The 26,045-nt window shown below is 39.8% G+C and overlaps 2 protein-coding genes across 6 annotated transcripts in view; one reads left to right on the forward strand and one right to left on the reverse strand.

The window, feature by feature from the left end:
• Positions 1 to 26,045, reverse strand: part of CHD1L (chromodomain helicase DNA binding protein 1 like) — a 140,399-nt gene that overhangs the window by 59,542 nt on the left and 54,812 nt on the right. Inside the window, exon 1 of one of the 3 annotated variants that reach the window (XM_004779599.3) lies at positions 9,520 to 9,686. The exons of 1 other annotated variant lie outside the window; for it this stretch is intronic. In XM_004779599.3, coding sequence (XP_004779656.1) covers positions 9,520 to 9,652 — 133 coding nt within the window. In that variant the 5' untranslated portion in view covers positions 9,653 to 9,686. Of the gene's footprint in view, positions 1 to 9,170; positions 9,461 to 9,519; positions 9,687 to 26,045 lie in introns of those variants that run through there. One more of the 3 variants, XM_045081822.1, reaches the window with a different exon arrangement.
• The window catches only part of FMO5 (flavin containing dimethylaniline monoxygenase 5), a 31,358-nt gene continuing 29,900 nt past the window's right edge, over positions 24,588 to 26,045 (forward strand). Inside the window, exons 1-2 of one of the 3 annotated variants that reach the window (XM_004779605.3) lie at positions 24,588 to 24,691; positions 25,191 to 25,363. In XM_004779605.3, coding sequence (XP_004779662.1) covers positions 25,229 to 25,363 — 135 coding nt within the window. In that variant the 5' untranslated portion in view covers positions 24,588 to 24,691; positions 25,191 to 25,228. Of the gene's footprint in view, positions 24,692 to 24,798; positions 24,931 to 25,190; positions 25,364 to 26,045 lie in introns of those variants that run through there. The other 2 variants (XM_004779604.3, XM_013049504.2) reach the window with 2 other exon arrangements.

The raw sequence follows: 26,045 nt of genomic DNA on the forward strand, positions 1-26,045 counted from the left end.
TCAGTGTTATATAAGACTGAAGAACCACTCAATTATATCTCTGAAACTAATAATACACTATATATTAATTAACTGGATTTAAATAAAATTTTTTTAAAATTTTAAAAAAAAGAAATGGCTGAAAATGCCTATAACCTAGGAAAGGGAAAGAAAAAAAAAATCATATCCAGTAAGTCCAAAGAGTTCCAAGTAAGATGAATTCAAACAGACCCACAAGTAAATTATAATATAAATGGCAAAAGTTAAAGACAGGGTGAGAGGCAAGATGGCAGAAGAGTAGCAGAATGAAATGAAATCAGGTCCCAGGGGTCAGTTAGGTAGTTTTCAAACCATTCCAAACACATATGGAAGTCAATTCCATATACAATTGCACCCAAAACCGTAAGATACCTAGGGATAAACCTAACCAAAGGGACAAAGAATCTGTACTCAGAAAACGATAAAGTACTCATGAAAGAAATTGAGGAAGACACAAAGAAATGGAAAAAGTTCCATGCTCATGGATTGGAAGAACAAATATTGTGAAAATGTCTATGCTACCTAAAGCAATCTACACATTTAATGCAATCCCTATCAAAATACCATCAATTTTTTTTTCAAAGAAATGGAACAAATAATCCTAAAATTTATATGGAACCAGAAAAGACCCCAAATATCCAGAGCAATGTTGAAAAAGAAAGCCGAAGTTGGTAGCATCAAAATTCCAGACTTCAAGCTCTATTACAAAGCTGTAACTAACAAGACAGTATAGTACTGGCACAAAAACAGACATATAGATCAATGGAACAGAATAGAGAGCCCAGAAATGGACCCTCAACTCTATGGTCAACTACCTTCAACAAAGTGGGAAAGAATTCCCAATGGAAAAAAGACAGTATCTTCAACAAATAGTGTTGGGAAAATGGGACAGCCACATGCAGAAGAATGAAACTGGACAATTTCCTTACACTACACACAAAAATAGACTTAAAATGGATGAAAGACCTCAATGTGAGACAGGAATCCATCAAAATTCTTGAGAAGAACACAGGCAGCAACCTCTTCGACCTCAGCCACAGCAACTTCTTCCTCAAAACACTGCCAAAGGAAAGGAAAACAAGGGCAAAAACGAACTACTGGGACTTCATCAAGATCAAAAGCTTTTGCACAGCAAGTCAACAAACAAACAACAACAAATATATTTGTCAACAAATACATTTTGTTGACAAATATAGTAACAGTCAACAAAACCAAAAGACAACTGACAGAATGGGAGAAGATATTTGCAAATGATGGACCAGATAAAGGGCTAGTATCCAAAATCTATAAAGAACTTACCAAACTCAACATCCAAAAAACAAATAATCCAATCAAGCAATAGGCAGAAGATATGAACAGACATTTCTGCAAAGAAGACATCCAGATGGCCAACAGACACAAGAAAAAGTGCTCAACATCACTCAGTATCAGGGAAATACAAATCAAAACCATAATGAGGTACCTACCACCTCACACCAGTCAAAATGGCTAAAATTAACCAGTCAGGAGACAACAGATGTTGGAGAGGACGTAGAGAAAGGGAAACCCTACTACACTGTTGGTGGGAATGCAAGCTGGTGCAGCCACTCTGGAAAACAGCATAGAGCTACCCCACGACCCAGCAATCACACTACTGGGTATTTACCCTAAAGATACAAATGTAGTGATCCAAAGGGGCATGTGCACCCAAATGTTTATACCAGCAATGTCCACAATAGCCAAACTATGGAAAGAAACTAGATGTCCATCAATAGATGAATGGATAAAGAAGATGTGGTATATATATACAATGGAATACTATGCAGCCATCAAAAGAAATGAAATCTTGTCATTTGCAACAACATGGATGGTACTAGGGGGTATTATATTGAGCAAAATAAGTCATTCAGAGAAAGACAATTATCCTATGATCTCCCTGATATGAGGAAATTGAGTGGCAGAGTGGGGGGTCTGCGGGGTAGGGAAGGAAAAAATGAAAAAATGAAACGATGGGATCGGGAGAGAGATAAACCGTACGAGACTCTTAATCTCACAAAACAAACTGAGGGTTGCTGCGGGGGAGAGGAGGCATGGAGAAGGTGGCTGGGTTATGGACGTTGGCAGGGGTATGTGATATGGTGAGTGCTGACAATTCACAGACCTGTACCCCTGGGGCAAATAATACATTATATGTTAATAAAAATCATTTTAAAAAAAAGTTAAAGACAGACAGAAAATACTAAAGGCAATAAGAGAAATACAACTTGATATGTATATGGGACCTCCTATAAGACAACTGGCAGATTTATCAGCAGAAACTTCGCAGGCCAGAAAAGTGGCACAATATATTCAAAGTACTGAAAGAAAAAGATTTCCAACCAAGAGTACTCTACCCAGCAATGTTATCATTCAAAACTGAAGAAAATACAGTTTTCCCAATAAGCAAAATCTGAAGGATTCATCACCTCTAAACCAGCCTTATAAGAAAGGAATCTCTTCGGAATGAAAGAAAGGCATTAGTAATAACAAAAAGTAGAACTCTTACCAGTAAAGGTAAATATATACTAAATGGAATGGATTAATCACTTTTAAAACTAGTATGAAGGTTAAAAGACAAAAGTAGCAAAAATAACCGTAACTATAATAATTAAATAAGGTAAGCAAAAGATTAAAAGCTGTAAAATGTGATATCAAAAACATAAAATGTGCTGGGGAAGAGTAAAAATGTAAAGCTTTACAATTAGTTCAAAATTAAGTTATTATCAACTTAAAAGAGCTACAGATGTTAAGTTGTTATATGTAAACCTCATGGTAACCACAAAGCAAAAACCTATAGTTGATACATAAAAGATAGTAAGAAAGGAACCCCAGCATACTGCTATAGAAAATCATCAGCCCACAAAGGAAGAAAGCAAGAGACAAAGGAACAAAATTACTGCAAAACCACCAGAAAAGAATTAACAAAATGGCAATAATAAGCACATACTCTAATAATCCCGTGAGATGTTCATGGACTAAATTCTCTAGTCAAAAGAGAAAGGGGCTAAGTGGATTTAAAAAAAGAAAAAAAAAACGGGGCGCCTGGGTGGCTCAGTGGGTTAAAGCCTCTGCCTTCGGCTCAGGTCATGGTGCTAGGTCCTGAGATCGAGCCCCGCATCGGGCTCTCTGCTCAGCAGGGAGCCTGCTTCCCCTCTCTCTCTGTCTGCCTCTTTGCCTACTTGTGATCTCTATCTCTGTCAAATAAATAAATAAAATCTTAAAAAAAAAAACAAAAAACAAGACCCACCTACAGGCTGCCTACAAGCAACTCACATCAGACATAAGGATTTAAAGTAAAAGGATGGAAAAGTATATACCATGCAAATGGAAACCAAAAGAAATTGGGGGTAGCAATACTTGTATCAGACAAAATACTTTGAAACAAAGACTGTAATAAGAGATAAAGAAGCACATTATATAATAGTAAAGGGGTTAAACAAGAGGATATACCATTTGTAAATATTTATGCACCCAAAATAGGAAAACCTAAATATATAAAGCAAATGTTAACAGTCCTAAAAGGAGAATATACAATAGTAAGAAGTACAATACTAGTAAGAGACAGAGATAAAATAATAGTAAGAGATTCCAATACCCCAATTTACACTAATGGTTAGATCATCCAGACAAAAAAATCAGTAAGAAAACATCAGTCTTAAATGAGACATTAGACCAGATGGACTTAGATGCATATAGAACATTCCATCCAAAGGCACCAGAAGGCACAACGTCTCAAGTGCACATGGAACATTCTCCAGGATCAATCATATGTTAGGCCACAAAACAAGCCTTAAATTAAGAATGAATCATATCAAGCATATTTTCTGATGACAATGGTGTGAAACCAGAAATCAATTACAAAAAGAAAACTGGAAAATTCTCATATATGATTAAGCAACATGCTACTGAACAAATAATGAGTCAGTGAAAAAATCAAAAGCAAAATTAAAAAACACCTGAGACAAATGAAAATGTAAATACACATATCAAAACTTACGGGATGTGGCGAAAGCAGTTCTAATAAGGGAAGCTCACCGAGATTTAAATGCTTACCTCAAGTAACAAGAAAAATCTCGCATTAACAACCTAACTTTACACTAAAAGGAACTAGAAAAAGAAGAACAAATAAAGACCATGTTAGTAGATGGAATGAAATAACAAAGACCAGAGCAGAAATAAATGAAAAAGAAACTAGGACGACAATAGAAAAGATCAGTGAAACCAAGAGATGGTTCTTTGAAGAGATAAAAACAGGCAACCCTTTAGCTAGATCCACCAAGAAAAAAAGGGATTCAAATAAACACAATCAGAAATGAAAGACAAGGGGCACCTGGGTGGCTCAGTTGGTTAAGCGTCCAACTCTTGGTTTCAAATCAGGTCATGATCTCAGGGTCATGGGATCAAGCCCCATATCCAACTCCATGCTTGAGATTCTCTCTCTCTCCTTCTGACCCTCTCCTTACTCACTCCCTCTCTCAAATGAATAAAACGTTTTAAAAAAATGAGAGAGGAAATGTTGTTAACTAACACGACAGAAATACAAATGAGCATAAGAGACTATGAACAATTATATACCATAAGAGACGACTATGAACAATTATATACCAATAAACTGAACAACCTAAAATAAATCAATATATTTTTAGAAATATACAACCCTCCAAGGCTGACTCTTGAAGAAATAGAAATTCTGAACAGACCAATTACTAGTAAAGAGATTGAATCAGTAATCAAAACCTCCCAGGGGCGTCTGGGTGGCTCAGTGGGTTGGGCCTCTCCCTTCGGCTCAGGTCATGGTCTTGCGGTCCTGGGATCAAGCCCCACATTGGGCTCTCTGCTCGGTGGGGAACCTGCTTCCCCCTCTCTCTCTGCCTGCCTCTCTGCCTACCTGTGATCTGTCAAATAAATAAATAAAATCTTTAAAAAAAAAAAAAAACTCCCAAAAAACAGAAGTCCAGAACCAGATGACTTCACTGATAAATTCTACTAAACATTCAAAGAAAAATTAATACCAATTCTTTTCAGTCTTCTTAAAAAAAGGGGGGGAGGGGGTAACACTTCCAACTTCAATAATACCCTGATACCAAAACCAGACAAGGACACCACAAGAAAATTATAGGTCAATGTCCCTGAAGAACGTAGATGTAAAACCTCCACAAAGTATTTAAAAACTGAATTCAAGGGGTACCTGGGTGGATCAAGTCATTAAGTGTCTGTCTTCGGCTGAGGTCATGATCCCAAGATCCTGGGATTAAGCCCTGCATCTGACTCCCTGCTTAGCAGGAAGCCTGCTTCTCCCTCTCCCACTCCCCCTGCTTGTGTTCCCTCTCTTGCTGTGTCTCTCTCCATCAAATAAATAAATAAAATCTTTAAAACAAAACAACAACAAAAAAGAAAACTGAATTCAAAAATACATTAAAAGGATCACACATCACGATCAAGTAGGATTTATTCCAGGGATAAAAGGATAAACATTCACAAATCAATCAATTTGATATACCACATTAAGAAAATGAAAGATAAAAATCATGTGATCTCATTGATGCCAAAAAAGCATTTAACAAAAATCAACACCCATTTATAATAAAAATTCTACACAAAGTGGGTATAGAGGGAATGCACCTCAGTATAATAAAGGCCATAGAAGACAAGCCCACAGCAAAAATCATATTCAATGGTGAAAAGCTTTCAGCTTTTCCTCTAAGATCAGGAACAAGACAAAGATTCCCATTTTTGGGGCGCCTGGGTGGCTCAGTGGGTTAAGCCGCTGCCTTCGGCTCAGGTCATGATCTCAGGGTCCTGGGATCCAGGCCCGCATCGGGCTCTCTGCTCAGCGGGGAGCCTGCTTCCTCCTCTCTCTCTGCCTGCCTCTCTGCCTGCTTGTGATCTCTTTCTGTCAAATAAATAAATAAAATCTTTAAAAAAAAAAAAATTCCCATTTTTGTCACTTTTATTCAACATAATATTGGAAGTCCTAACCACAGCAATTAGGAAAGAAAAAAAAAAGGGCATCTAATTCAGAAAGGAAGGAAGAAATAAAACTGTCACTATTTGCAGAAGATTTATATAAAGAGAGCCCTAAAGATGCCATCAAAAAAACTATTAGCATAAACTAATTCAGTAAAGTTGCAGGATATAAAATCAATACACAGAAGTCTGTTGCAATTCTATACACTTACAACAAGCTACTAGAGATATTAAGAAAACAATCCCATTCTATCCTCTCCAAACCCTGTACTTCTCAGATTTTTAATGGCAGCCTCATCACGTAGCCACCATCAATCATTAACTTCAGCCCCTTCCCATCTCAATAGAACGGGGAATGGAGCTGAAAATTCTAAGCTTCTAATTATGGCTTGTCCTTTCTTGTGATCAGCCCCCACCCAAAAGCCATCTAGGAACATACCCAGCATCACCTCATTAGAACAGAAGATACTACTGCCACCCTGGACTTTACAAGGGTTTCAGGAACCCTATTCTGGGAACCAGGGGGCAGAGCCACTATGTATTTTCCTTATCTCACAAGACCATTAGTCCAACTGTCAGCTCCAGGATCCTTCCCACCTCAGCTACAGTCCTTGCCAGTAAAATGGATGTTCAGTATCCACTTAACCTCCCTGAAGTTAGGACTAGTCTCCAAGAGAAATGCAGAAAACCCAAATCCCTCCCAGACTGTGGCTTCTCCCACATTTCCCCCTTTCAAATCTCCTACACCCATCAATACTAGTTCATCAATACTAGGAAACTAATATTAAATAACAAAAGAACTTTTTTCCTTTTTATTTATTTATTTATTTTAAAGATTTTATTTATTTATTTGAGAGAAAGAGAGTATGAGAAGGGGGAAGGTCAGAGGGAGAAGCAGACTCCCCGCCAAGCAGGGAGCCCGATGCGGGACTCGATCCCGGCACTCCAGGATCATGACCTGAGCCAAAGGCAGTCGCTTAACCAAGTGAGCCACCCAGGCGCCCCCTTTTTATTATTTTTTTAAATTAACATAAACTGTATTATTTGTTTCAGGGGTACAGGTTTGTGCTTCATCAGTTTTACACAATTCATAGTGCTCATCATAACTACTCACATCAGAAAATACCAGCGTTGATGACAATGTGGAAAAATCGGCAAAAATGTCACATACTTTTTGGCATAGAAACGCGGCCTTGGAAGAATTAAAAATTTATGGATATAATAAATATTTGGTGGGGCGCCTGGGCGGCTCAGTGGGTTAGGCCTCTGCCTTCGGCTCAGGTCATGGTCCCGGGGTCCTGGGATCGAGCCCCACATCGGGCTCTCTGCTCAGCAGGGAACCTGCTTCCCCCTCTCTCTCTGCCTGCCTCTCTGCCTACTTGTGATCTCTCGCCATCAAATAAATAAATAAAAATCTTTAAAAAAAAAAAAAAATAAATAAATAAATAAATAAATATTTGGTTACAAGGACATTTATTAGTATTATTTATAACCACAAAAAAAGTAAGAACCCAAATACCCACATATTTGGCTGGTTAAACTATGGCACATCCATTCATTGAAAAATCTGTACCCACTAAATATGATCTTTTAGAATAAATAACTAAAAAGACTAAATGATGATAGAAGGCAAAACTGATTCCAAAAAGTATGCATATGAAACCCCATTTTTGCTCCTCTCCCTCCCTCCACAACCCATCTCAGAGAAGGAAAAAAAGAAATTATACAGACACACACAGATCAAGGATGGCACGATAAATAAGAACATATAAACAGTAAGACAAAGATGGCAATTAAATTCTTTCTTTATGCAAAATATATTACTCTAAATGTTTTACAGAGAACATGTACTACTTCTGTAATAAGGAAAAAATCAGTAAGGATTTTTAACCAACTCTCAAAAAATCATTTTACAAAATATAAATTCTAGTAAATAGAAATGGGAATTTCAGGCTATAACAGCCAATGGTTATTCTTTTGTGTATACCTGTTTTCTATTTTTTTCTTTCCTTCCACTACAATTTATTGTTCCCATCACTAAGTTTCCACATTGTCTACTTCCTTCTTCATTAATTAATTCACCCAAGCAAAGGTGCATCTCTTCTCTCTTCTCGCTTTTACTAAAATAACACACATCCAGATGATAGCTCTCTAGATATATTTATTATCTGCAGTCTATCAATGAGCGCACTCCTCTAGCCTTCTCCCGCAAATAATTCTCAAAGCATCACACCTAAAAACACATTTAAAGAATAAGGCATACAAAAATATGTTACGATACCCACACAAACACCAGTCCATAAGCTTCTATTTAGGCTGGATACACACTCCCTAAAGACACAGACACATTCATTCACATAGCCTCAGAGACACAGCAAAGGAGAGGTCTTTCTCATTCCTGTCTGTATCCTAACCACTCACCTTCATTCCTCTTCTAAACTGGATACAGAAATACATCTTTTGTTTCATTCTGGGAATCAACAAAATCTCACTTCCTTGGCATTTAGCATGAAACAACAGTTCAATAAGTATTAGTTTATACTTCTGGAAGCAGTAACAGTCCCCGCCGTAGGAACTCTGGTAAGGCAGGGCCTGATTTCGTTTTGCGCACCTCTGTACCTAACAACTGAAAGTATGTGGCTCTCGGTAGCATTTAATAAATAATGAATTAAAGTCTACACCACTGATTATTATGGACCCAAGTTTCTATCATGCAGTTAAAGCATGCACTGCATTCCCCATTTTATAATTCAAAAAACAGGACTGGAGAGGACAGCTGGTGAATCAAGCGTAGTCAGGCGAGGAAATAAAAAAAGAGGGCCTGAGTTTTTCCATCCACAGGACAAGGTGTCACTTCGCTGTCTGTAAAGCTTCGAGCTTCAGAGATTCTAGGAAAGGACTGGGAAAACACGTAAGTGCGTAAGGACTGATAAACTTTGCTTACCGGCGTGTTTTAAAATAGAGCATTGTGGAAGAATTAACCAATGGGAAATTATCAAAGAACTGCACGTGCACGGTAAATGAGGAAGATAGGTGAAGCAAGCGGAAGGGTTCTGAGAGTTTTACAGGAGCAACTCATGAACTCCCCGGGCTCAGGCCTCCAAACTGACCGAAGAGAAACTTTAAACTCACATTCTTGGGGCGCTAGGACCTCCTCTGCGTCTTACCTTCGGGACACGAGTCTCGGAGTCCCTCCGCCCTGAGGCTAGCTTGCCAGGCTGCGAACGGGTGTCGCTTCCCCGCCCGGAATCTCGTTCTTTCCACGCCCGCCAACCCCGCGCTGCGCCGGCGGGGGCTATGGCTGCCTGGCCCCACACCCGGGCCCTCTGTGCCCGACCCCACCGCAGGGGCGGGAAGGAAAGGCCCTGGGGCCCGCAGGTAAGAACAACAACCACCCACAGGACGCGCCAGCCGCAGCGCCGAAGGCCCGTTCCTAGAGCGGGATCCTCTGGCCCGCCAGAAGCGAGTCCCGAGAAGTGCAAAGACCCCGGAAGAAGCAGGGCCAGGGCCACTGACCTGTCAGGCCCCATTGCCTTAGGTCCTGCTCCTGCACTAGTGCCCGCGCCACCTCGCCTCGGCTCCGGGTCTTCAGAGCACGTAGGAAACCGGGCATGTGGCTCCCACACGTCGCGGCGCCCGAACTCTCCATGCGCCCCGAGAAGCTCCGCCCCGCGGCGCCCGCGCGCTTCCCTCCCGACGCACCCCGGCCGGACCCAGCGCGCAGCCGCCGCCAGAGGACGCGTCCTGCGCCGACGTCTGGGCGCCGGCGACCTGCGAGTTAGCCTGCAGGGTCTCATTTTCGTTCTTTCCGGTTGTGCTCAGCCGGCTCTCGGCGTCGGCTTGTCGGGAGGTCGCACTATGCTCACCATTCACTTATTAGCAACACTGACTATGCGCCAGGGGCATACATACTATGCGGGTCTCTGAGGTTATGGAATTCAGTAAGACGTGGTTGGTCCCTGTCCTCCAGCGATGCACAGCAAGAATGTAAAAGCCTGGTGTGCTCGGGTCCTTTTGCACCGGTGATACATTGAACCCTAAAATCCTCTTACTTACTCCCTGTTGGCCGTAGACCAAAGTCAGAAACTTCTGAATGATAGGAAATTAAAATCATGAAAATCCTCCAGCGATTCACAGCAAGAATGTAAAAGCCTGGTGTGCTCGGGTCCTTTTGCACCAGTGATACATTGGACCCTAAAATCCTCTTACTTACTCCCTGTTGGCCGTAGACCAAAGTCAGGAACTTCTGAATGATACGAAATTAAAATCATGAAAATTGTCATTACCAAAAGGAATTTCTCAAGTGAATTATGGGGAACAAATTGAAGCAAAGTGTTAGATTAGGGGTCAATGACAACATCAGCTTTGAGTGGATTTATGACGTAGTAATTTATAATTAGTAGTGTGTCACTGATATAAATTAGAATAACCAAATAACTGCAGTTATTCAATAACTGCAATAACTGCAGTTAATGATCCAGTGAGAGGTGCTGTCCTGAGTGTTTTACAAGTTTTGTTTTGTTTTTTCTCGTTTAACCCTCACAGTAACCTTATAAATAGATATTAGGATTGTTCCCACGTTAGATGAGGAAAGCTATAAGAGGAACCGTATTATTCTCTGGGTAATGTCATCAGAATACTAGTACCATTTGGGTAAACCTGGGCGCTTCTATCTTCAGTAAACTCAGATTAAAGTTGCATGCCACCCCTGACCCCAGTCCATCTACCCTTAAAATAAAAGAAGAAATTAGTTCTGAGCTACAAAAGAGATGTCTTTGGGTTGATTTATTCATAAAAACCCAAAGCACTGTTTTGAGCACCTCCCATATGTCAGGCACTCTTGGCACTGGAAACAGAGGCCACTAGTCTCATTTGCAAAAACATTTAAGTAAAACACACTTATATTTCATATTTTAAATTAAGTGTTATTAAGAGTTATATTTTAATTAAGTATATAATTAAATTAAGTATAAATTAAGAGTTATATTTTAAATTAAGTATATATTTAAAAGGAGGAGACAGGCAATAAGCAAATAAAAATCAGGTAGTTATCAATGTTAAGGTGAAAGAGAAACAGTCACATAATGGGGCTATACTGATTCCCTACTTGATGCTTTGTCAACACCATAAATGGGATTTGTATCCTTTCCTGGCTTCTCTGTAGGGCTTCTTGGGGTTGCTCATGAGTGATTATGCATCCTGATCTCTGGGTTTGAATTTTTTTTCCTCTCCTCCAGGTTCTGTAGGTAGGTTTATCCACTAAAGCAGTAAGATCAATCACCTGCCACTCAAACAAAAGAGACTTGATTATTTTTAACTTAAGGTACATTTGTTTTAGCATAATACCAGAGATAGAGTCCTAGCTTTAAGCTAAATTTCTCTTGGTAGATTGAGTCTGACATCAAAAAAACAGGTAGGAAAGATAGCTGAAAAACCCCCAAGTCAGCTGCTGGTGACATAACACATATAAAAGGTGACAGATAAAATTTTACTCCAGATGGTGTATTAAAGGAGTCTATGGAAGGGGATAGAGTGGAAGTAGGGTGACCAGTTAGACCACTGCAGGAGTCTGGGCAAGAGATAATAGTTGGGCTAGCATGGCGGCAGTGGAATGGTAAGTAGTGGTCAGATACTACATGTATCGAAAAGGTAGAGTCTATAAGGTACATGGATTGAACATCTGAGAAAAGTCAAGGAATAAAGGATGATTTCAGGGATGTGACCTGAGCAAATGATAGTTTCCCCTTTTGGAGGGGGTAATAGAATTTCCACTTTTGGAGGGGGTAAGACTGAGAATGAGGAGGTCTGAGGAACATCAAGAATTTTCATTTTTAATGTCAACTATATTTCAACTTATAAAAGGAATTCATGGAGCACCTGCGTGGCTCACTCAGTTAAGCACCTGACTTCAGCTCAAGTCTTGATCTCAGGGTCCTGGGATCAAGCCCCGAGTTGGGCTCCCCACTCCCAGGGAAGTCTGCTTGTCCCTCTCCTCCTCTCCCTCCCTGCTTATACTGCCCCACCTTATCACTCAAATAAATAAAATCTTTTTAAAAAATCAAAAAGGAATTCATTTTTGAACACAGTAACATGAAATTCTTCTTAGATATCCCACCAGAGATTTTGAATAATCAGGTTGATTAACCTGGAGCTCAAAGGAGGGTTAGAACTGAATATATTAATGTGGAAGTTATCCACATTAATTTTCAGATGGACCTTAAGCCTTGTTACTAGATAGAATCTCCTGGGGGATGACTGGAATTATAAAAGCGACTTAGGGGGCGCCTGGGTGGCTCAGTGGGTTAGGCCTCTGCCTTCGGCTCAGGTCATGATCCCAGGGTCCTGAGATCGAGCCCCACATCGGGCTCTCTGCTCAGCGGGGAGCCTGCTTCCTCCTCCCTCTCTGCCTGCCTCTCTGCCTGCTTGTGATCTCTGTCTGTCAAATAAATAAATAAAATCTAAAAAAATAAAAAATAAAAAAAAGCGACTTAGCCTTAGACAATTAACATTTAGAAGCTGAGAAGAGGAGGAGGAACCAGCAAAAGAGCCTAAGAACAGCAGCCTGTGATACAGTAGAAGTAAGAGCATGGTGTGCAAGAAGAAGAGAGTTTGCATTTGTCTGTGTCAAATGTAACTGATAGGTGGAATAAAATAGAATAGAGAAAGAAACGTTGGATTGGGCAATATGGTAGTCATTGATTAAAGTGGAAAGTTTTGCTGTTAGAGGGAACAAAAATGGGAGTGGTAACTGAAGGGGAACATGGGGTCAAGGGAAGTCTTGTTTTGTTTTCAGATGGGTGATATTAGAGCATGTTGACTACTGATGGGAATGGTCCAGTAGAGAGAAAAACTGATCCTGCACAAGTGGTGTCCTTGAATGAAAGGATGGGCTGACTTAAGAGCACAGAGAGTCCATGCCCTGGAACACGCAGAGGCATACTACACCGGCAGATTTAGTAGTGAGAGTATGTGGAAGATCTCTTGATTGTTTCTGTTGTTTAAGTGAAGTAAAAGCAAGGTCATCGGGGCACCTGGGTGGCTCAGTGGGTTAAGCCGCTGCCTTCAGCTCAGGTCATGATCTCAAGATCCTGGGATCGAGTCCCGCATCCGGCTCTCTGCTCAGCAGGGAGCCTGCTTCCCTCTCTCTCTCTCCCTGCCTGCCTCTCTGCCTACTGTGATCTCGCTCTGTCAAATAAATAAATAAAATCTTTAAAAAAAAAAAAAAAGAAGAAGAAGCAAGGTCATCAGATGAGCTTGAGGAAGGGGAAGGGGATTTTGAAGGTTTTAGGAGGGAAATGTGAAAAATAGTTGTCTGGGGTGTGGAATAGTGAATTGACTAGAGAAATATGGTAGCATTGCCAAGCAGCAGCAGCAGCAAGGTTTATGGTCATGAGAGCAGCCAGTGTGGTGTGTGTTGAGTGCAGGTAGGGAATACTTAAAGAATTGGAGTTTACCAGGGTTGGACTTTTGCCAGATGAGAGCAACAGAGAATGATTATACTGGCCATATCCCCAGTGTCCAGAACAGGGGTAAACAAGGTAGAAAAAGTCTCCTTACTCATGAAGCTTAGATTCTAGTGATGGAGAAAGACAAAATGGTGGGGAGGATACAAATAAGTTAGGTAGTATTGGTGGTAACAAGATAGTAAAACAGGGTAATGAGATTAAAATAGGGCTGGGAAGCAACTCTGAATATGGTGGATTGAAGAGCATGTCATCAAGAAGATGACATTTGAGTTAAGATCTGAATGATGAGAAGCCAGCTATGTGAAGTCAGGAAGACGATTGCTCAAGACAGACTGTAAGGGCCTATTTAGCCAGAGTGATTCCATCTTGGATTAAACAGGCATTTTGTTGTTTATGCAGTAAAACTTAAACTGCCCCTGCTCCCCTTCCCCCAGGGGACTTACTTAAAAACAAGTCCCGGAAACCAGTCCCAGGTAACAAAGCCCAAAGACAAGGGTGGGTCAGGCCACGTGGAGACATTCAATCAGTGGGGGGTTGCATACTGTCTCCCTAGTTACCAAGGAGTATGGGCCCCGCCCTTTGGGCGCCATTTGGGTGCCAATTCTGACCAAGGGGATAGGCTAGTTCAAATATCTACTAGGGTAAATTGTAATTCAACTGGTCACTTATGTGTGACCTAGCATGAATATGCAGCTTTCTCTGTGTGTTACAATTTCATTGGCCACCTGTGCGTGGCCAGGCCCAACCACATGTCCTTTGCCCTTAAAAGCTAGTCTGCAAAGCAGAGAGGGGTTGCCCACTCTGTAAGAGGTGCAGCCCTGGCCAGTGGGTTTGATTCTTGATGCTTGGGGCAAAATAAAGCTTTGCTTGACCTTTGCTTTGTATCAGTCTCGCTCCTTTAATCACGGACCCATTATTGGGGGACCTTTCACAGACCACAGGGCAAAGACACTGAGGCAAGGTTAGAAAAGGAATAATAGATTCATTAGATTGGTGAGGGGACACTAGAGGGGACTAGGTCACTGATTGGATAGAGAGCTGAGGAAGAAAAAAATGTTGATATGGACTCCAGGGGGTTCTGCCTTGGATAACGAGGTGGATGTTGATGCCAGCACTGAGATAGAGAATATAGGAGAAAACTGTCAGTTTGAGGAAGGGAAGATAAGGGTTTCACTTTAAGGATTGTTGCATACGTACCTAGAATAGTGCCTGGCACTTATATTCACTCAATAAATAGTACTGCTGCATGTTTGAATGAGGTGCCCATAGAACGATTCTAAAGTCCAGGAGCCATGATTGTTATAAACCTGAAGCACAGAGAAGACATTTCCTAGATGGGAAGACTTAGGCTACAGTGTTTTCTAGGAAGTAACTGCTAATTGCCAAAATAAAATCTAACACCAACTCCTTTATAATTCATTGCTAAGGTTATGACCAATGGTTTCATATTAATTATTTGTTTTATTCCTCTACAGAGAAGGTAAATCCTCCGGTAATAACAACTAGTAAGATTAATGGTAACCAGATCACCCTAGGAATGGGTCTTACTATCTGCCCACCCTACGAAAACAAGCATGATCATGCCCGGGTTAGCAAACAAGTTGTTTGTTGGCCATTATGTCCCTGTTGGGTAACAGCAGGATACCAGCTGGCAGCATCCGGTAAATCAGTTATGGAGCCTGAATAAGAGCTGTGACCATGGATGAAAATTTGTACAAACCTCTTCTTAGGTACATGGACTTAGACCTTTGGGCTCAGGTTAGGCTGAGGTCAGGGCCCTCAAATGGAAAGATCATTCTACAGAGATGAAGGAAGAGTTTTCTCTCCTTCAGGAAAGGAGAAAATTTCATTTTGGCTTTTGATATTATTTTACATATTTTACATCAAATAACATAATAAATCTAAAACTTAGAAATTCGGGGGAAATGTGCTATAGAGAGTGAACTTTGAAGTGTATCAACAAGTCAGTCTGGTTTACAGGACTCTTGCCAAGTCAGTTTAGAAAGTTGCCACTACTCTTTAATACTAAGGGCATAATACTGGAAAAATATCAAATAAATCTCTGAGGACAAAGTACAAAGATTGTAAACTGACCACAAGTCAAAATTTGCCCACAGGTCCTTTGGATTATAGGGCTGTGTTCTCTCCTTTTTGTTTGGATATATTTTGACTGTCATACCTTGCCATTAAATTAACAATATGCAATTTCACACTCTTTTCTTTCATCTAAAAGTATATTGTTGTGGAATCCACACAGCTAATCACAGAAGGCTTTTGAGTTTGCCAATTCTGGAATTTAAGTTGTGTGACATATTTCCACAGAAGGAAAAGGACATCTCCATAACAACCACGAAGCAAATGTTTCTCAAGACTCAGGGTACATTAAAATATCTTTTGACAAGGGTGAATGAGTGGCTCAGTTAGTTAAGCAGCTGACTCTTCATTTTAGCTCAGGTCATTATCTCAGGGTTGTGCAATGGACCTCTGCATAGGCTCCAAGTGCTTAGTTGGAGTTGTCTTGAAATTCTTTCCTTTCCCTCTGTCCTGGCCCCTGCTTGTGCACGCTCTCTCTAAAATAAATAAATAAAATCTTTTTGAAAAATATCTTTTGACAATGTGATCTTGCTACTAGAGGCTATAATCCTGAGAATTCTCTCTTGCTCATGGCCCAAAGCCATGTTGTACCCTAACCCCATAAAGCCTAGGTCTTAGATTTAAAAAATGAGCACAAGTGTTGCACTCATATTTATATTCCTGAGGCATTGTTGTAACTTTGATGCAAGGTAGTTCTCCCACTTCCATTCCCCAAAACTGCTCAAAATTGGCAAATAAAATTAATCTTCATAATCAGAGCTTTAACAATCAGAGAGTGCTCCTGGAAGGCCTAGGATACATGATAATTTATAATGAATGTAATAACAGCTACTCTATAATGATGTTGTGAAAATTAAATGAAATCATTTTCTATAAGGAACTAAACACAAATTTTAATATCCAGGGCATTGTGAAGGACCAGAAAACTTAAGCTGGGAATGAACTTGGTGATCACCCAAGTTTTCTACATCTCACGATAGAGACTCAAGAAATTAGGAATTGTCCCTCATCGTTGAGGTTCCACCATAACCTCATTCGCTTGGGGAATCCACCAAAAAATGTTCCAGAGTATTTTCCTCATAAGTGTGGCCCACAGATTCGGGTTCTAAAAGTAAACAGACCCACGCATACATATACATATATACAATGTGGGCTATATACCCAGTGGTGGGGTTATGGACAGACAGCTTTGATAGAATGTATTACTGTTCTCAAATGTTCACTTTCTCCCAATAAGTGACTATTCATATCCTATAAAATGATTATACATTTATGCTTCTATCCATATGACGTCAGTGCCTTCCAACAGGCTAACTCTGTATTAACTTGCTTTGGCCACTGGAATGCAAGTGGTTGTGAGGTGATCTAGTGCATGAACTGAAGATTTAAATGTGCTTGCTGAGATTGCTCTAATATATAAATATATAATATTTAATATATAATAAGTTATTTCAATCTGTGAAAAGGCTTCTTTGCCATCTGCACATCTTTTTTGGTAAGCCTTGTTCTTTTTCGGGTGTCACAGCTAAGATTTTAAAATTAGCCTCACACACATGTGCGCACACACACATACACTCTCCTACACCTTGAGATTTTGATTGGCATTGCATGGAATTTGAAGACCAAATTGCAGTAAATGGACATTTTACAATATTTACTCTTATGACTCATATACATGGTATCTCACTCCATTAATTTAGGGTTCCTGCATTTTTTCCAGTATCTTTCCCCACTTTATGCCTCGAGATCCTGTACATCTTTTGTTCAGATTACTGCCATTAATTTGATATTTTGACATGATATAAATGGTATTTTTAAAATTTTCATTTCAAACTCTTTTTAAAAGACTATTTGCCGTGTAAAGCAACAATACTGTCAATGTATTAAGGGATTCATAAGATTTGAAGTAAGGGGTGCCTGGGTGGTTCAGTGGGTTAAAGCCTCTGCCTTTGGCTCAGGTCATGATCCCAGAGTCCTGGGATTGAGCCCCACCTCGGGCTCTCTGTTCAGCAGGGAGCCTGCTTCCCTTCCTCTCTCTCTGGCTGCCTCTCTGCCTACTTGTGATCTCTGTCTGTCAAAAAATTAATAAATAAATAAAATAAAATCTTTAAAAAAAATGTTGAAGTAAAACATATAACAATAATACAAAATTCAGGGGAAATAAAATTACGTATTCTGTTGTAAGACTTACATTGTGGAGGGTTAAATAATAATTCAATATAGTAATAAAGTAAGGATGCATATTATAATCATTAGAATAAGCATTAAAAATATAAGAAATGGATCTAAAGGGGTACCTGGGTGGCTCAGTGGGTTAAAGCCTCTGCCTTTGGCTCAGGACATGATCCCAGGGTCCTGGGATGGAGACCCGCATCGGGCTCTCTGCTCAGCAGGAAGCCTGCTTCCACCTCTCTCTCTCTGCCTGCCTCTCTGCCTACTTGTGATTTCTGTCTGTTAAATAAATAAATAAATAAAATCTTAAAAAAAAAAAAAAGAAATGGATCTAAAAAGATAATAAAAGGATAAAAAAGATAATAAAAGGAAAAATGAAGAATTAAAACATAACTTGATTAAACTGAAGGAAAGCAGGAAAGGAGGAACAAACAAAGAAGAGGTGTAAAATTTTTAAAAAAATCAATTTTCAGTAACCATATCAGTAATCACAATAAATTTAAAAGGCCTAATCAATCTTTAAAAGAAAAAGATTGTTGGGGAACCTGACTTACTTAGTTGGTAGAGCATGCAGCTCTTGATCTTGGGCTCATGGGTTTAAGCCCCACATTGGGTGGAGAGCTTACTTAAAATAAAATAAATAAATCAAAAAAAGAAAAAAGAAAAAGTTCGTCAGACTATGAAAAAAAAAAGAAAGACCCAACAATATCCTGCCTATAAAAAACACACTTTATTTATTTTTTTAAAAAGATTTTACTTATTTATTTGACAGAGATCACAAGTAGGCAGAGAGGCAGGCAGAGAAAGAGGAGGAAGCAGGCTCCCCGCTGAGCAGAGTCCACTGTGGGGCCTGATCCCAGGACTCTGGGATCATGACCTGAGCGGAAGGCAGAGGCTTTAACCCACTGAGCCACCCAGGCACCCCAAAAAACACACTTTAAATAGAAGTTTTTGATTTAAATATAAGTAATTAGAAATAAAATAATGAGAAAATATATTCCTTGAAACAGGAACCATGTGAAAATTGATGTGGTTATATTAATAACTGTCAAAGTAAATTTTAAGGAAGAAGTAAAAGAAAAAAGAAGGAAATTTATAATAATTAGAAGATCAATTCCAGCAGCCAGCAGAAAGGATGAATACCCAACTTTTGTATCAACATGGACAGGACTGGAGGAGATTATACTGAGCAAAATAAGTCAAGCGGAGAAAGTTTCACTTACTTGTGGAGCATAAGGAATAGCATGGAGGATAGTGGGAGAAGGAAAAAAAAACTGAATTGGGGAAATCAGAGGGGGAGATGAATCATGAGAGACTGTGGACTCTGAGAAACAAACTGAGGGTTTAGAGGGGAAGGGGACGGCGGGGTAGGGGTGGGGGAGAGATGGGTAAGCCTGGAGGTGGGTATGAAGGAGGGCACGTATTACATGCAGCACTGGGTGTGGTGCATAAACAATGACTCTTGGAGCACTGAAAAAAATTAAATTAAATTTTAAAAAAAGACAAATTCCATAGGAAGAAGACATAATCCTAAATGGGTATGTACCTAATAATATAACTTCAAAATTTATGAAGCAAAAATTGACAGAACTGTATGGGAAAGACAACTTTAGAATTATATGTGGAGATTTTAACATACCTCCTCAATAATTAACAGAACAAACAGACAAAACATTTGTAATGATATAGAACATTTGAGCAACAATATTAAGCAACATAACCTTATGGACACTTGCAGGACACTATACTTAACTACAGGTTACACAGTCTTTTCAAATGTATATGAAACACTGAACACAATATCCCATATGCTAAGCAATAAAACTAGTAATCAGTTTCTAAGGATTAAAATTATATTCTCTGACAAAATTAAACTAGAAATCAATAACAAAACATCTAAAAAATCCCAAATTTGAAAATTAAGTAACTTCTAAATAATCCATTCATCAAAAATGAAATTACAATAGAAGTTTGAAAATATTTTGAAAGGAACACTAATGAAAACACCACATTTGAAAATTTCTGTGATGCAGCTATAGTAGTTCTCAATGGAGATTTGAGGACTTAAGTAAATATTTCTACAAGCTAAAAAAAGAGCAAATGTAGAAAGAAGGAATAATAAACACAAAATCAGAAATTAATGAAATAGAAAAGAGATATAAAACAGGAGATGTCAATGGAGCCAAAAGACAGTTTTTTAAAAAGATTAATAAAATTGACATAATTGATCAAGGAAAAAGAAGAATGAGAAAAACAAATAACTAATATTAGGAATGAGAGAGGCAACATCAATCTAGATGCTACACACTTTAAAAGAATAATGGAAGGGGGCAACTGAGTGGCTCAGTTGGTTAAGGGTCCAACTCTTGATTTGGCTCAGGTTTTGATCTCAGGGTCATGAGATCAAGCCCTGTGTAAGCTCTGTGTGTCTCCCCTGTGCTGGGCATGGATTCTTCTTAAGATTCTCTCTCTTTCCCCCTTCCCCTCCCTACCTTTCCCTCCCATGCACACAGATCAATCTCTCTCTCTCTCTTAAAAAAAAAAAAAAAAAAAAGAGGATGTTATGAATAACTTTATGCCAATACATCTGACAATCTAGATGAAATGGGCAACTTTTTAGAAAAGCACAACTTACAGAAAAGGGCACAAGAAGAGAGAAAATTTGAATAATCCTCTATCTTTTAATGAAATCAAGCCCATAATTTAAAACATTCCAACAATCAAAACACCCAATCCAGATGGTTACACTGGTAAATGCTGCCAAACTTTTAAGCAAAAAGATCAACAATTCTACACAAAATCTTTCAGACAGACAGCATAACCTTGACACCAAAGCCTATCAAAGACATTACAAGAAAAAAAATTAGAGCGATATTCCTTGAAAATACAGATGAAAAAAATTCCAAGTGAAATTTTAACAAATCAAATACAATCTCATATAAAAACTATACAGGGACACCTGGATGGCCCAGTTGGTTAAGCATCTGCCTTCAGCTTAGGTCATGATCTCAGGATCCTGGGATTGAGCCCTGCATCAGGCTTCAAAAATATTAAAAAAGAAAAGAAAAGAACTATCCACATCGTGGTTATGTGAGTTTATTCTAGAAACAGATAGTTTGCTTAACATTTAAAAAATCATTCGAGGGGTACCTGGGTGGCTCAGCTGGTTAAGTGTCTGCCTTTGGATAGGGTCATGATCCCAGGATTCTGGGATCAAGTCCCACATTGGGATCCCTGCTGGGAAGGGAGTCTGCTTCTCCTTCTCCCTCTGCCCCATCCCCCCGCTCATTCTCTCTTTTAAATAAAGTTTTTTAAAAAAATAAAATTAAAATTAAAAAATCAATCAATATAATTTTAACAATAGGATCATCTTAATAGACACAGAAAAAGTATTTTATAAAATTCAACCCTATTCATAATAAAAATTCTTAGCTAACTAAGAATAGAGGAAAGCTTCCCCAATTTGGTAAGATTATTTACCTAAAACATATAAATCACATCACATTTAATGATAAAATAGTGAATATTTCTCCATAACAAGACAAGGATGTCTATTATCACCACTTCTTTTCAACACTATATTAGAGGCCCTACCCAGAGCAATGAAGAGAGAAAAAAAATAAAAAATAAAAAATTGGAAAGAAAACAGTAACATGTTATTCATAAATGGACATGATTGTATGCATAGACTATCCAAGGAATCTACAAACTACTGGAATTATTAAGTGAATTTAGCAAAGCCATGTGATACAAAGTCAATACACAAATATTAGCTGTATTTCCTCATACTTGCAAAAAATAATTGAAAGAGGAAAATGTAAAAACGCCATTTACAGTAGGACTTTAAAAATAAAATACACAGGACTAAATAAAATATGCAAGATTCCATACTGAAAATATGAAACAACACAGAGAGAAATCAAAGAAGACCTATGAAAAGGAAAAAATAGTCTATTTTACATATTAGAAGATTCAATTGTTAGGATGTCTGTTTTCCCCAAGTTGGTCTATACGTTCAATGTAATCCTAATCAAAGCCCAGGAGGCTTTTTTGATAGAAAGCTAATTTTAAAATGTAATGGAATTGAAAAAACCAGAATAGTCAAAATCATCTTTAAAAAAAGCACAAAGATGGTATATATATATATATACACACACACACACACACACACATACATATATATAACTAGTTTTCAAATTTCAAGTTAAAGTAATTAATACAATATGGTATAGGTGTAAGGATAAACAAATAGATCAGTTAAACAGAAGAGAGTCCAGATATAGGTTCACCCATATATGATCAATGGCAAAGACACCAACGCAATTCAAGGGGAAAGAAAGGTCTTAGAATAAATGCTGGTGGAACAACATAATATCCAGATAGGAAAAAAAAATTCACCTTGACCCTTTATACCATTCGTATTAATTTAAAATGGATAATAGATCTAAATTTAAAATCTAAAATTGTAAATCTTCTAGCTGGAAACGCAGGAGGCTGTATGAGCTTGGGATGTGCAAAAATTTCTTAAACAGGAGCAAAAAGTACTAATCAGAAAATAAAAACTGTTAAATTGATTTCATCAAAATTTAAAACTTCTCACAAAAAGACACAATTAGGAAAGTGAAAAGTTACCTCTCAGTCCTGTGCTTATTGGGCAGCTTTCTTTGGCAGTTCTTCAAATAAGATCTAAGCTAAGCTCGTTCTATCTTTCAGAGCTGCCGTCTGAAAAGAAGTGGCCTCCAAAGGGCAATATTTATTGAATGAATATAAAATGTAAAATGCAGACTTCACAGAAAGGAATAGGACATGGGAGAAGATCTGAGTAGAGGCAAGGCTATACTGTTCAAAAGCTCCTCCTGGGTTAGACCTTTGCAGAAATTCCTCTGTACAATTACATGTGTATGCACATGCACACACAAACACACCCACGCACTCCTTCCAGTACATGTGCTGCCAAAGCGAGCACCCACGCACTCCTTCCAAAAGCTGTTGGAATTACTCACTGTTATCTACTGTATCTGTCATTTGTGTTACTGCTCTTTCCCTATAGCATGAGTGAATAATTGTGTCGAACCTGTATATTAGTTTGCATATATTGTTATATATATATAGTGAAGAATTGTTACAGCCTAATGAAGAATTTGGCTCGCTTGCAAATTAGCAGTTAGACTTGATGAGAAAATATGAATCAAGTTTTAAAACATTTTAAACAAACATTTTACAAGTAAGTAATTTAGAAACAACATGAAACAGGGGCACCTGGGTGGCTCAGTCAGCTAAGTTACCGCCTTCAGCTCAGATCATGACTTTTAAAAAGTCTATAAAATATTGCTTTAGAAGTAATTCTTGCATTGTTCTGAGATCGTGAAATTGATTCAGTAAGGGAGAGATTAGTATTCAATTTATAAAAGTACTCACCTGTTTTTCTGTATCTAGTTATCTCTAGTGCATTCAAAATTATCCAATTTATGAATAACTCATTTATAAGTTAAACTGCCTTGTTTGCACCTTGCCTTTCCACTTACTGGGAAAATGGGGGTGATGACAGTAATTGCCTCTTGGGGTTGCTGAGAGAATACATGGGTTCATTCCCATCAGATTTTCTGAAGGTACAAGGTGAACCCTTTAGAAATGATCTTTATTGGCCCATGAAGGATACTTTAAGGTGAGGCCAGCAAGTCCAAACTGAGGATTTACATTACTGACATCAAACCATCTTGAGCCAAGTTGACTAAGGAAGTAAGTAGAAGGCAAACAAAGCCACTGCTTAGTTCTCCACAAACCCCTCACTCGTGTCAAAACAGACTGGTGGGTTGGATGGGCCCTGATTCTGACTCAGTGTGTGATATCCAACTACACTGGTCTCGTCTGCAGGATTTTATAACTAAGTTCTATTTTAAAAGTGGGTATTTTGTGTTTTTAATTACTTAGGTACCTGTGTGAGAGGAAGCACTTTAAAAAGAGATTTATGTGACAGAGAGAAAAGAGGGAGACAGCAAGCCCCGAGGAGCAGAGGAAGAGGGAGAGAAGCCAACTCCCTGAACACAGTCCTAGGCGGGGCTGAATCTCCCCACTCAGCGGAATCAGCTGAGCCGCCCCGGCGCCGCCGGAGGGGGGGGGGGGAGACACTTAAAAGTCCTTCACTATGGAGTATTATGCCTCCATCAGAAAGGGTGAATACCCAACTTTTGTAGCAACATGGACGGGACTGGAGGAGGTTATGCTGAGTGAAATAAGTCCAGCAGAGAGAGTCAATTATCATACGGTTTCACTTATTTGTGGAGCATAACAAATAGCATGGAGGACAAGGGGAGATGGAGAGGAGAAGAGAGTTGGGGGAAATTGGAAGGGGAGGTGAACCATGAGAGACTATGGACTGTGAAAAACAATCTGAGGGTTTTGAAGGGGGGGTTAGGGAACCAGGTGGTGGGTATGAGAGAGGGCACGGATTGCATGGAGCACTGGGTGTGGTGCAAAAACAATGAATACTGTTACGCTGAAAAGAAATAATAAAAAAAAGTCCTTCTACTTTATTGAAATGTTTGTGTTTGGTCCTCTCTGCTAAACTATAAACTCCTCCAAGTAGGAAACGTAATCCTTTTCTCACTGAACCCCAGCGGCCAGTTTAGTACAGGGGTATTTCAAGTCAATTTCTAGGAGCTAACTGGAACCAGAGAACCACCGGTGAGGTGGGAGTGGGGTGGGGAGCAGGATGAGGGCGCGGGGAACTGTCTTAATACATCCTGAAAGGTAAGTGTTTTCCGCCGAAGCTTTTAGAGCAAGACTTGCTTTGAGGTAGTTGCTAGTGTCCCTTCACCAGGAGGAGTTTGTCACTTTAAGGCGGACACCAGGAAGTTAAAAGTGGATGGGGGTGGGGGTGGGGGAGGGAAACGCGGGTCTGCTCCGACTCTAGAGACGGTAGTTGAGCCTCCGGGCACCTCAATCCAAAAACAGAGGTTGGAGGATTTTTTTTTTTTTTTTCCCTTGCCCAAAGCAGGTTTTGCCAAAGTACTATTCTCGCCGGGAGGAGGGAGAGGGTGCCGCTGAGCAGCGGGGCTTGGGCTGAAAGGAGGTGGAGAGGAATAGCTCCTCCCCATTGGCTGTTGCTGTTTGCACTGTGTTGCTTTATACTTCTTCCACCACAGCCAGAAGAAGTGCGGAGCAGCCTCTGGATGGCAGCTGAAGGATCCGCCAGGTGCTGCTGGAAAGGCAGTGAGATAGGCTACCACGACTTGGCTCTCGGTTTCGGGTCTTGCGGAGGCCGGGTTCCCATATCCCATCCTAGCAATTTCCTATGCCCAGGGGGACCGCAGAATCCGGCTTCTCCTAAAGCACCTGCTATCGCAGCATTTATTTAGAGGATGCCAAGGCCAAGATCTTTCCTCCCTGAAATGTGTTAGCTTATGTGTGCTTTCTGTGTTTTGTCATTTTTTTTTTCTTTTTGTTTTTGGACAGGTTACATTGATTTAGCCTGATAAAGATATCTGGAGACCATGACCAAGAAAAGAATTGCTGTGATTGGGGGAGGTGTGAGTGGACTCTCCTCTATCAAATGCTGCGTGGAAGAAGGCTTGGAGCCAGTCTGCTTTGAAAGGACTGATGACATTGGAGGGCTCTGGAGGTTCCAGGTAAGTCTCCTGGCACCCAGCAGGAGTGTTAGTTTGCAACCTCAGGAGCATCCCAGATGTAATCCGAAACTGGTCCCCTTCATGGAAGGCAGAGAGAGACCCAAGAAAGAGGCAGGCCCCTCCAGGTTGGCCTGTGACTGGTTTAAATAAGCAAGGGAGCTTACATATGAGGCTTGTCCTGGGCAGCAGCAAGACAAGTACATCTCCACACCTGCCATGTGCTAAAAGTTCATATAGAGGCTCTGGCTGGATTCAGTCATTACCATGCATATGGTCTCAACACTGCATCACTAGTAAGGCAAGCAGAATGTACATTCCAAGACGTCTCTAAGGGTCTCGCTCCTGGGTCAACATGTGGTCACATCCTATTGATGGCCTCCTCCTAACATGCCACCTCTCCTGACCAGCTTTTGCAATGTCATACCCCACCCCTTCTACAGTGTCTCCTGAGCAGTCAGCAAGGGGGTTCGCTATCATGGAGGTGGCCCATTTGGTGTCTGTCTGTATGGGAGGCAGATACCACAGCAACAATGTAGGCACAAGCAAAAGAAAACACAGATTAAGGTAATGATTCCCAAAGCAATGTTTTTCCACCAAGAACCCCGGGCTCGCAACCATTGATCCCTAGCTGGGGTTGGATCACTCATGGTATTCACTTACGTTTTTATGTGATTTAGTAAAG

The sequence above is a fragment of the Mustela putorius genome, unplaced genomic scaffold (assembly GCF_011764305.1).
Source record: "Mustela putorius furo isolate JIRA1106 unplaced genomic scaffold, ASM1176430v1.1 tig00000585_pilon_pilon_pilon, whole genome shotgun sequence".
Lineage (NCBI taxonomy): Eukaryota > Metazoa > Chordata > Mammalia > Carnivora > Mustelidae > Mustela > Mustela putorius.